At 40.3% G+C, this 12182-nt stretch overlaps 1 protein-coding gene across 1 annotated transcript; it reads right to left on the bottom strand.

Moving 5' to 3' along the window:
- Positions 1 to 3995: 3995 nt before the first annotated feature.
- LOC141427204 (uncharacterized) lies at positions 3996 to 4829 on the bottom strand. Its single transcript, XM_074086430.1, has one exon. It carries the CDS (start codon positions 4827 to 4829, stop codon positions 3996 to 3998), a length of 834 nt encoding a protein of 277 aa, XP_073942531.1.
- Between the last annotated feature and the right edge of the window lie 7353 nt (positions 4830 to 12182).

Below are 12182 nucleotides of genomic sequence, written 5' to 3'. Positions count from 1 at the left end.
AAAAGAGCGTCAACAGCATTTTATTTATTTTTCTTTTAAATGTTAGACCCTTAAATTTACTACTTACGAATCTGCGAATCATCGTGTGTTAGCATCGCCGACAGTGTAAACACTGCCTTACATCCGTTGCGCGTCAATGTGCCCACGCTCTATTGGCTACCGACCACTGGAATAATGCCAAACACCTACAGTTTAAATGCGGTTAGCAAAATCTACACCCACCTTTAAGCTATGGTATTAAGGATCTAATTGTCTAAAAGTATATGCAAAGTTATTGTTGTACATGCGGTTACTTTTGCAAAATATAAATTTGCTGTTGATTTTGTATGGCTAGATTCTATTGCGTTGGACTGAGGTTTATAACAGTTTAATCGCTGTTTTATAATTATTGATGAAACATAAGGGGTGTAAATGTAAGAATAGTTCAAGTTGAAATATTTGTTAGGGTAACAAAAAAGTAGTCGAATGGGCTAGAAAGGCTTCATGTTAATGCTTAGGTAAAGCTGAGTTTTGTACAAGTTGCATTACATTGCGGCGCTCGATTGACCACTACAAACTCGTTGGCTTCACGGCCTCGCAATGTAATAATGCAACTTGCACGATTTTTCTTGCAAGTCTAAACTCGGCTTAAAAGTCCGTCATTTAGATAGTAGTGTTACGTTCGTGGGGTGGGTTCGTGATTGAAAAGCACTTTTAACACCGATGAATAAGAGTAGGATTTATTTTCACACTGTTACTTAACTTTACAAAACACTTAAAAACAGTTCACAGTAATTTCGCACTCGCACCTTAAAAGTCTGCCTTACATGATCTCTTCGATGTTTTACTTCGCTTATCGCTATCGCATTCGAAACTGTCCTCCGACGCAACCTACACCGGCTTATATACCCCCGGTGAATCGGTCCACAAAGTTCGAGAACAGTCCAGCTAGAGGTCACGTACCTACATCTCGAATGTTCCGGAAACGAGTAGAGTGTCTGTCTCTTTCATGTGCTATCTCTCACACTCAGATACAGTTAGAGAACATTCCGGAAACAGGATCATCAGTCTTGTTTCTCTCTCACCATATAGGCTATCCTTGTCCACACCTTCTCGAATGTTCTCAGTATAGCTGTCTTTTAATCGTCGTGCTATCTCTTTCACTCCTATGGAAAATTCTCCATATACTGAAATGTACTTGGATGACCATAAGGGGGTCCTGTAAACAAACGCTCTGAATTAACAGGTGGTTATGGCGTCATCGGATAGAGGGTGGCCTGAAAGCGGACTGAAAACATGTTTCAGGCGCCTGAAAAACAAGGCAACTTGGGTGAATTTTTAAACATAATATGTAGATTGATGAGGGCATCCTCTGAAACGGCCTGTGAAACAGAATCTCCAGCCTACTCGAAAACGGCTCCTAAACCGGTCGTAAACTGAAACATGCAGTCAAGCTTAGCACCTAACCACCGTCGTAACACTGCCCCTCCTAAGAACCATGCACTCGTCCACAGGCTCATTAGATCCATGGTACTTGGCCAACCGACAAATCGATCAACGTGAACAATCTTACAGGGGCTACGCGCGTTACGCTGATATTATCCGGTATCTGTGACATCGTTGATCCTAGTGACTTACTTTGTCGGCCCTTCCCTACTCGGTGATTAATTTCGGGGACTTCCCTTTTTTTCGCATAGGGTTATGTAGCCATACAATGATCTTCCTCAAATCTCGTCTGGTTAGACTCCGGTCATATCTGGTCTTCATCTTTTCGCTGGCCTGCAGTCCGTGTTCACGAACATGATTGTGAAACCATCAATACGGTTTCGCAGTTCACTTGCATATTCTGAAATCGTCTTTGGCGCATCTGGAGGTCGTCCTGTCAGTAGATCCGCAGGTAACCGCAATTCTCTTCCAAAATTAGCCGCAGGTGTCACGCCGTGCTTTCGTGAACTGCGGTCCGATATGACATTAAAAAGAGTGGAATATGCCTGTCCAATCTTTTTGATGGCTGTCAACTACTTTGGCCAAATGTCGTTCCAGAGTCTGATTGAATCTCTCGACCATCCCGTCTGACTGTGGATGATAGGACGTAGTCCGAGTTTTATGAATTCCCATGACTCGGCAAGTCTCCTGAAACACCAGAGATTCAAATTTCTTCCCTGATCGCTGTGGATCTCAAGAGGTACTCCATACCGACAAAATACTTCAGCCACTACCGTTTCCGCTACTGTGACTGCCTCTTGATTTGGAATGGCAAACACTTCAGGCCATTTGGTGAATAGTCCATGACCACAAGGATGTACTTGTTTCCGCGGTCAGAGATCGGGAACGGGCTGCGACGTCCAAAGCAATTCTTTCCAAGGTGCCCCCACATTATAAACTTTAAGCGCACCTCTACTGCGTGTATGTGGCCCCTTGACCGACGAGCAGCTAGTACACTTCCTACACCAATCTTCCACATTCCCGACAGTGTATCCAGTAAAAGCGTTGTCGAATCTTCATCAGAGTCCTTTTTACTCCTAGATGCCCGCCGGAAATGCCATCATGAAAGGATCTTAAAACATCGCTAACTCTCTTTCTTGGTACGACCACTTGAAGGTGAGCATCCTTTCCGTTTGCTGACTCCCATTTCCTACACAGTACGCCATTGTGCATAATCAGACTTTCCCATCGCCCAGTAGCTCTTGGTCGCTGTACTCATCGGAGCTACCTCACACCTTTGGTTTGGGCATTCCACCGTTAATCCAGTCGTAAATGGGTTTTATGTCACGATCTTCCTGTTTGGCTTCTTGCATGACTGCGTCACTCCACTCTTCGCTAACAGTGTCGGTCCTCAACATCTCACGCAGTCCTTATCCTCTTGTTAACAGTGTTTGCAGTCATCCGGACAAGGCCTTCGGGAGAGGGCATCTGCATTTCCATGTGACTTTCCACTTCGATGCTCGATGGAAAAGTCATATTCCTGCAGTTGTTCGATCCAGCGTGCCACCTGACCCTCGGGGTTCTTGAACTCTAACAACCACTTTAAAGCAGCATGGTCAGTCCTGATTCGGAACTTGCGTCCAAGCAAATATTTGCTGAAATGCTGCAAAGTTTTGACGACTGCCAGCAATTCTCTCCGAGTGACGCAGTAATTTCTCTCGGGTTTCGATAACGATTTACTGAAATAGGCTATCACAACTTCCTGATTCCTTGTTTTGTGACAAGACTCCTCCGATGCCAGTATTGCTTGCATCAGTGTCAACAACAAACTCGTTATCCGGGTCGGGATATTCCAAAATCGGTGTTTCACACAGTCTCTGTTTGAGATCTGAGAAGGCTGCTGCACACTGTTCATCCCAATTAAATGGTCGTTTCTCTTCCGTCAGCTGGTGCAAAGGCTTTGCTATATCCGAGAAGTTCTTCACAAATCGTCGATAGTACGAGCAAAGTCCTAAAAAGGCACGCACTGCTGTCTTGTCTTTCGGTGTTGGCCAGTCCTTAACTGCACTGATCTTCTCAGGATCTGTCTGGATGCCTTCCGATGAAATTACATGTCCCAAGTAGTTAACCTTACGCTTGAAGAATGAGCATTTCTTCGGACTTAGTTTTAAATTTGCGTCACGCAACTTGGACAAAACTTGCTCCAGTTTCTTAAGGTGGTCATCGAAATTTTTACCTACAATTATGATGTCATCCAGATACACTAGGCAAGTATCACCCAGAAGGCCGGCAAGTATTTGCTCCATTAACCTCTCAAAAGTTGCCGGTGCATTGCACAACCCAAACGGCATAACATTAAACTGCCAAAGTCCTTTACCAGTTGAGAAGGCTGTTTTCTCTTTATCTTTGTCCTTAATTTCCACTTGCCAGTAGCCACTTTTCAAATCCAAGGTGGAAAACCATTTCATGCCGTTTAAAGTATCCAAGTGTCGTCTATCCTCGGCAATGGATAACTGTCCTTCTTAGTCAGTCGTTGAGTCTACGATAGTCAACGCAAAATCTCATAGTTCCATCCTTCTTTTTCACCAAGACTACTGGGAGAACACCAAGGGCTGGTCGACGGTTCTATTACTTTGTCCCTCCTCATTTCCTTGATCATGTCTTCGACTTCTTTTTCTCGAGCTACTGGAACTCGCCGAGGTCGCTGTCGAATAGGCATGACATCTCCAGTGTCGATCTCGTGCTGCACTACTCCAGTTCTCCGATATCACTGTCATGTGCAGAAAGACACTCCTATAGCGCTTTAGTAGATTACGCGCCTTTAGAAGTTCTTCCTCCGTGAGATCATTCTCGCAGTTTTCCAATAATTTTCCAATATCCACAACTTCTTCTTGCAACTTGTTCTCGCTTGGCCCATGACAACTCCGTATCCAAGAGATTGCCTCGCATGTTCCCATAAGGGTTCCTTTACTTAGGACGTGTTGGGTGTCACTTAAATTAAGAACCCTTATAAATGCTGCAGATGACGTCATTACCACTGTGCGAGCTGGTATCCACGGCTTACTGCCAGCTATTTTCTCTATTAACACGCAGGAATGAGATCCTTGTCTCATACCATATGGCAACTTCACTGGAACTAGGGCTTGCGATCTCGGTTGAAGTGTAGTCCTTCTAGCGCAGAAGACATGTCCACCCACTTCACCCTCCATAGGAACTTCATAAGCCCCAAATTTCAGCACGCCGCCTTTTAAGTCGATCTTACAATCGTACTTCCTCATAAAATCTAGACCAATAATACAGTCGTCTACGATGTCAGCAATGATGACTTTGTGCCAGTACTTCTTTTCTCCAATCTTTACTGACACTTCTTGCTCCCCTTGGACGGAAATGTTCTGGCCGGTAGCCGTTTGCAGCTGAAGATGCATTGGTCGGACTAGATGATCTCTGATCAGGTGTTTTTAGCAGTCGAGAACTGATCACAGTCCGAGAAGCTCCGGTGTCGATAGTAAGGAGACATGGCACTCCGCCAATTTCTCCTTTGACAGCCAGACTGTTCCCGTTGTTCGCCTGGGAGATCATAACTGGGACATTTTGACCACCAGCCAGCACTCGTCCCATAGTCCTGGCTTTTACTCGTTTCCCTGCTGCTGCCGCTCTGGATTACCAGAGCTTGCTGGCCTCTCCATTTGGTCCGAGTCTCGTCGCCTCCAATATCTTTTCGGGCAGCCAGATTGCATGTGTCCTCGTTCCCGCAGTTGTAACATCGAGGTCCCGTTTCTCGAGGTGGAGCAATCGGCTCCCTGACAGCAACTTCACGCACCCTGAAGGATCTTGTTGGTCCTGACGTACAGCTTCCACCTCGAGGGCATGGGCAAGCGCATCCTTCAAACTCCCGTGGTGACCCAGTCGTACAGCAGCCCTCACTTCAAAGTCTCGAATCCCATCTATGAATGTCTGCACTAGCATTCCATCCGTAAAAGAGGATGAATCTCGGTATGCTTTTTGGACCAGTCTCTATTTCTAGGGCCCACTTTTGTAATGACTCATTACGACCCTGGGTCCTATCCTTCAGTTGAGCTCTGTAGACGTGCTCTAGATGACTGTCACCGAAGCGTGCTTCTAAAGCTTCAAGGAGACGGTCATATGTCTTATCCTTTCCCAACGTTTCCAAGATACTGAGAGCTTCATCCCGTAGCGCCAAACTCAGTGCCGTTTTTGCATAATCCTTGCTCCAGCCATTCGTTTCCGCGACCAACTCGAATTGGTGCTTGTATGCGGCCCATGAAGAGGTACCATCAAATGGTGGTAACTTTAACTTTTCACCTCCTGTGGCTGGTGCACCCGATTAAACTGGTGGTGCCGTTGGCCACTTTAATCTCCAACTTCTGGAGGCGATTCTCGTGGCCTTCTACCTTTTCGTTGACACCGTTGAGGCGCTGTTTCGTGATTTTCGACTTTAATGTCAACTGCCACAATTTTATCCTGGACCTCAGCCATCTCCTTTTTCCATTCTGCGGTTGCGTCGTGTACCTCACGGAGGAGTTCGAACTGGTTCTTTTGTTCCTCCTGTAGAATCCTAGCTTGTTCCTCCTGCTTCCTAGCATGTTCCTCCTGCCTTCTAGCTTGTCCTCCTGCCTTCTAGCTTGTTCCTCTTGCTTCTAGCTTGTTCTTTCAGGAGGACCAGAATCGCACTGACGTCTATTTCCGACTTTGGGGAAACTGCCACCGCTGTATCTGACGCTGCGGCGGTGTCTGTAGGGTCCCCAGCTGCGGCGCGGCTTCGGGTCTGCATTCTCTCCTTCTCTTCTTCTCGCGGAGTAAGCGGCATTTTCAATCCCACTTCTGACACCAAATGTTACGTTCGTGGGGTGGGTTCGTGATTGAAAAGCACTTTTAACACCGATGAATAAGAGTAGGATTATTTTCACACTGTTACTTAACTTTACAAACACTAAAAACAGTTCACAGTAATTTCGCACTCGAAAACTCACTTACAAGTCGCTTTGATTCTCTTCGATGTTTATCGCTCGGTATCGCATTCGAAACTGTCTCCGACGAACCTCACCCGGCTTATATACCCCCGGTGAATCGGTCCACAAAGTTCGAGAACAGTCCAGCTAGGACGTCATACCTACATCTCGAATGTTCCGGAAACGAGTAGAGAGTGTCTGTCTCTTTCATGTGCTATCTCTCTCACACAGTTACTAGAACATTCCGGAAACAGGATCATCAGTCTGTTTCTCTCACACATATAGGCTATCCTTGTCACACACCTTCTCGAATGTTCTCAGTATAAGCTGTCTCTTTCTAATCGTGCTATCTCTTTCACTCCTATGGAAAATTTCTCCATATACTGAATGTACTTGAGAGGCCATAAGGGTCCTGAAACGCCTGAAAAACGGGGTTTTCAGGTTATGGCGTCATCGGATAGAGGGTGGCCTGAAACGGACTGAAAACATTGTTTCAGGCGCCTGAAAACAACGGCAACTTGGGTGAATTTTGATAAACTAATATTGTGATGCATCCTCTGAAACGGCCTGAAACAGTATTCCAGCCTACTGAAAACGTCTCCAAGGGGTCGAAAAACATGATCAAAGCTTAGCACCTAACCCACCGTCGTAACAGTAGTATCTCTACAGGATCATTCCTATGTGACAAACAAAAATTATAGTTTCAAACAGCATTTCCAAGGCAAACTCTTAAGCAAACGATCAAACTTTAGTAATTGATGTAGTCAATTTTTTTTATGTTTTTATGACTTGAAAACAACGAATTTATGTTTTATTTTCGACTGTTTATAATTCCTACTCTTAGAGAGTGTGTATACAGCTGATATTCCTTCTAGATCATTTGATTCCCAAGCTACAATTTCTTACAGTGAGCTTCTGTTAATATACAGGTAATTAATTCAATGAAAATCATCTTCATTAGGCTCATTAGTCTGATACGGTCGATGGATAAGAAGAGGCTCACACTCTGATACATAATCGCATTTCCCATTTCTTTCTGTCCTACGGTAAAATTAGAGTAGAAAAAGATGATTTCTTGCAATGCTTTCCTGGACTTGTGAAAAATCTCATTTCAATCTTAGTGCCGCAGATAATTTTAGATTTAATATAGAACAACTTACTTTTTTATCCTAAAATTATTATTATTTTTCGTCCCACGAGCAACTTTTTGACATTCGTTTATTTTTAAAGTAAACGAGGGCATAGTGTTTTCTATAAATACAGCCAGTCTTTAAGATCAATTTACAATAAGATCACAAATTTGACAAGAATTTCATCTTGCTCGGTTCATGTCATATTAATGGAGATTTGAAGTACCTTTGCAATCCGTCTTTGTCGGCAATTGCTAATGTGTTTTATCCCGCCAGATTTCGTTTAGTATGTTGATAAAACAGGGTTTATTTCTGCTACAATTTGAAATATTAGATAAGTAAATCTAAAAAAACCTAATTTGAATCAGGTGGAGGTCCATCATAGATATCAATGAACTAAAAGCAATTAGTTTTCTCTCCCTAAGGTCGCTGGTGAGAGAACTTTTTTTTAAGTTAATTATAAAAAACCTTTTAAAGTAAAATAGTGTCAATTCAAGAAATTTCTCTACGTTGGGACGTTTTAAATGTATTTTATTCATGAAATTTACGTCACTGCGATACCAATTTACGTCACTGCGATACCAATTACAAAATTGCTTAAAACAATGAGCCTAGAAAATGACTTGAAAAAATCGAATGTAACATTTTTGATTGGTTTGATGAATTCTTCAATCGTAGCAGAGTTCAAGTACTTACCTTTGAACTAACCTTTCCTAACCTTTGAACGATTAAAAGAACTAGAGAAACATAGTTTTGCTTCTTCTTCTCTTTCGAATGCTTGGTGTTTATTTCTTTTAATTCGTTGGCTATTGTTTAAATTAAGTAATATGCTATTATTGTTTCCTAAGTTCCAACTTATAGTATAAGTATAATAAGTTAAGTATAAGTCAGCATTAATAAGCGATCTGCTTACGTTTAAACTGCATGCTGTGTTTGCCTGTAATTGGGTAAATACTCTTCAGTTGTTATACCTATGTTTGTACTGCATGTCTTACGGTATGTTACCTGTTGGCAACCTAAATAAATAAATAAAATAAAATTACGATGCGACACTTGCCCAAGTTGGTGTGTATTTAACAATTACACTTATTTCTATACCTAACGATGACTAATTCAATTGAATATTTAATTACTAGGGTTTTCTTTTCGTCCACGTGGAATTCGGTTATCGCGCGCTGTTCCCTCGGGAACTGCGCATTTTTCCGGGATAAAAAGTAGCCTATGTCACTCTCTGGCCCCTAAACTATCCCTATGCAAAAATCACTTCGATCCGTTGCTCTGTTTCGACGTGAAAGACGGACAAACATACAAACACACACACTTTCGCATTTATAATATTAGTATGGATGGATAAGGTCCATCGCAAAAGGTCGACTCGGCTTCAAAAATCTGTGATATTGTATCTGGGTATTCGGTATCAAAGGTAAGGTAACCCTAATATACTTATACTAATTGATGTGTATGTAAAATGGGCTCAACACTGTAAGGGTTTCGTTTTTGCCATTTTGGCTACGGAACCCTAATATAGGTACTTATTACTTACATACATCAAATTTTGATAATTACCTACCATGTTTCGTTAAGCGTCCCATTGTAAGTATATAAATCTTGTTTTGGACTTTATGGTGCTTCTTATTTTATTTTACCTCAAACATTATATTTATTAATACCTACTAGATTAGTTGTTAAATTAAACGAGTAACCTATTACAGTCGACTTCATAAACTTGTGAGCAAAAATTGGATCAAAAATATCTGAAAACGCTTCTACGTCATTAACATAGAGTCGTGTTCAGATATTTTTATCAAATTTTTGCTCACAATTTATGAACTCGACTGTTATACCTGAGATCTGTTGTAGTGTAACGATTACCAGACTTACGAAGTTAGAAATTATTATAAAAACTTTTGAAATCAATTATTAATGATTCAGGTTACATTTCTCAGAATTATTTTCGGTTAGGCTCGCAAAATATACTTTCCTAAAATGCACTTTTTAGGGTTCCGTAGACAACTATGAACCCTAATAGTTTCGCCATGTCTGTCCGGGACCGTTAGTACTAGAAAGCTGTAATTTGGCATCAATATACATATTAGTCACGCCGACAAAGTAGTAAAAAAAAAATAATAAATATTTTTTTTTAGGATAGCTCCTAACGAGGCTTAAGCACACCAAATGTGACTATGTCAGCCTTATGGAGGTATCATTGGATAAGTATTTTAAAACCATGGGCGGGGTTTGTGAGGTTGCCAGGACGATTTTTCGATTCAGTCCCCCTCTAAATTCTACACTGTTGGGTGGGAAAATTTGAAAAAAAACAGGATGTAGAAAGCTCATCAAATTACAAAGAAATTATTACAGGTAAGATTGCTTGAATTATTAGCAGTTTAAGAGTAAATAGCAGTATAAGGTATAAAAATATACCTAAACTTGGAAGATACGAAAATCTTAGAATCCTTAGAAATCCTTAGAAAAATATTACTTGATTTTTTCATTTTGGCTACGGACCCTATCTTAGGCGTGTCCACACGCTCTTGGTCGGTTTCCTTAACTACACTTCTCAATTTATTTATTTTCCTTTTACTTGTAATTTTCTCTGTGTGTACTCGTTTTCTGCATCGCTTTCTATTTGGTGGCGTAAATATAGTCATTGCATTGTACTATTGTATTGTGTAAGTCACTTATAGATATATTTCATATACTTATTATCATTATCAATAAGTATTATCATTTCAAAGCTGATGTAAATGCCGAAGTTTTATCATCAGTAGGATATTTCAAAACTTGTTAAAAACCTATCCCACGTTTTCTCGTCCCAAATTCAATTGAAGGTGCCGTGTTCACTTAAATGGATTTTTAAGAGAGCTCGCTAAGTAAAGAGTTTACTGAAAGCCTTATTTGATTTGAAAGCTTTTCTTCATCGGCATTTTTAGAGACATTCTTTGTTAAGAAGGTGTTGGAACCTTTGTTGTTACGATTCACTTTAATATTTCTTATTCCTGGTAGCTCTGAAAAATTAAAGAGTAGCAAATTTTTGGCAATGATACAATGGCGTTACTAATTTATGTTTCAAATTAAAACACAAGTATTTGTAGACAAAGACTTTTGTGCTGATTTCAATATTGTATTGCTACTTAAATGTTGTCGTATCGCCAAAAGTCAAATCGTTTGACCTCGATTTTAGGGTTCCGGAGCCAAAATGGCGAAACAGAACTCTTACTTATAGTTTCGCCATGTCTGTCTGTCTGTCTGTCCGTCCGTCCGCGGCTTTGCTCAGGGACTATCAATTCTAGAAAGCTGTAATTTTGCACGGATATATATGTAAACTATTCCGACAAAATGGTATCATTAAAAACTAAAAAAAAAAATTTTTTTAAAGTGTGGGTGTTTTTTTTTCTCATCCACCCTATAGTGTGAGGTATCGTTGGATAGGTCTTTTAAAACCATTAGGGGTTTGATAAGACGATTTTTCATTTATTTGATTTTTGCGAAATATTCAACTTTAAAGTGCAAATTTTCATTAAAATCGGAAGTGGAAATATTTAAAAAAATTAGGATGGTAGTAAGTATATCAACTTTCAAGGAAACTATAATGGCTAAGTTTTGCTTGAGAATTATTAGCAGTTTTACCCTTAAATAGTAGCCTAAGGTATAAAATATACCTAAACTTGGGTGACTCCATATAAAATACGAAATCCTTAGAAAAATATAACTTAAGTTTTTCTTAATAAACCTTCTGTGGTGTGAGTGAGAGCTACTTTGCTGATATCAGTTTGTTACTTTGTAAGATCACAGTTCTAACCCAACCTAACCTAATTTTCTGTGAACAATTCGTTTATGTGTGGAGTTTTTATGGAAAAATAGAGCAATGGTTTCGTTATGCGAAATTTATACCAATAAATCTTATACGAAATGACTCTTATGCCAAGTACTTTTATGTGAATAAAAGTGCAAAACTTTATGCGATACGTCGTATGCTAAATAAGTTTCGGGTAAATAAGATTATGCCAGATGAGGGTACCCTAACAATGTAAACCGATGAAAACAACATAGCAAATCAAGGTTCTTACAAGTTAAATAAAAGCTTGTAACGGGCGAAACACTAGGAGCAACAAAAACAGTGCTAAGCAACTTGAAAATAATTCGAAAGTGCATTCCAACTTAGAGTCATCGAAGCCTTACTGCTAACAAGGAGTTAGAAGTTGGAGATGTGCCAAATTAGACCGACGTCCATTCCAGAAGGTACTGGGCTGGTTTTCGACAAAATAAACAATGTACGGTCACGAAGTGTAAATCGACTTTGAACAATGGTTTAATCACAATTGAGACGTGTTGAAACAAAAAAGTTTGCTGTGTTTTAAGCGTTGATGATTTTTATGAAATTATTACTAAACGATGTGATTTTGTAATTAAACAAATCTTAATTTTTATTTTTATTTTATTATTATCAAAAGTTAATTAATAATAATAATACTTACGGATAATTTTAGTTAGGTACATCACTAATTTCGCCAAACTATGACGTTGCCCGAATTGATGAATTTGGCAAAAACGGATCTGACTCATGTCATCCGATCTCAGTGATTTTCCACAATAAGGAGTTACGGAACCATAAAAATATGCATTCCTTCAAAATAAGCAGCACATTTTTTTTAATCCTGCGAACAAGTAAAATTTT

The sequence above is a fragment of the Choristoneura fumiferana genome, chromosome 4, assembly GCF_025370935.1.
Source record: "Choristoneura fumiferana chromosome 4, NRCan_CFum_1, whole genome shotgun sequence".
Classification (NCBI taxonomy): domain Eukaryota; kingdom Metazoa; phylum Arthropoda; class Insecta; order Lepidoptera; family Tortricidae; genus Choristoneura; species Choristoneura fumiferana.
The sequence above is the reverse complement of the archived record's forward strand: the minus strand, read 5'-3'. Positions and strand labels throughout refer to the sequence as shown.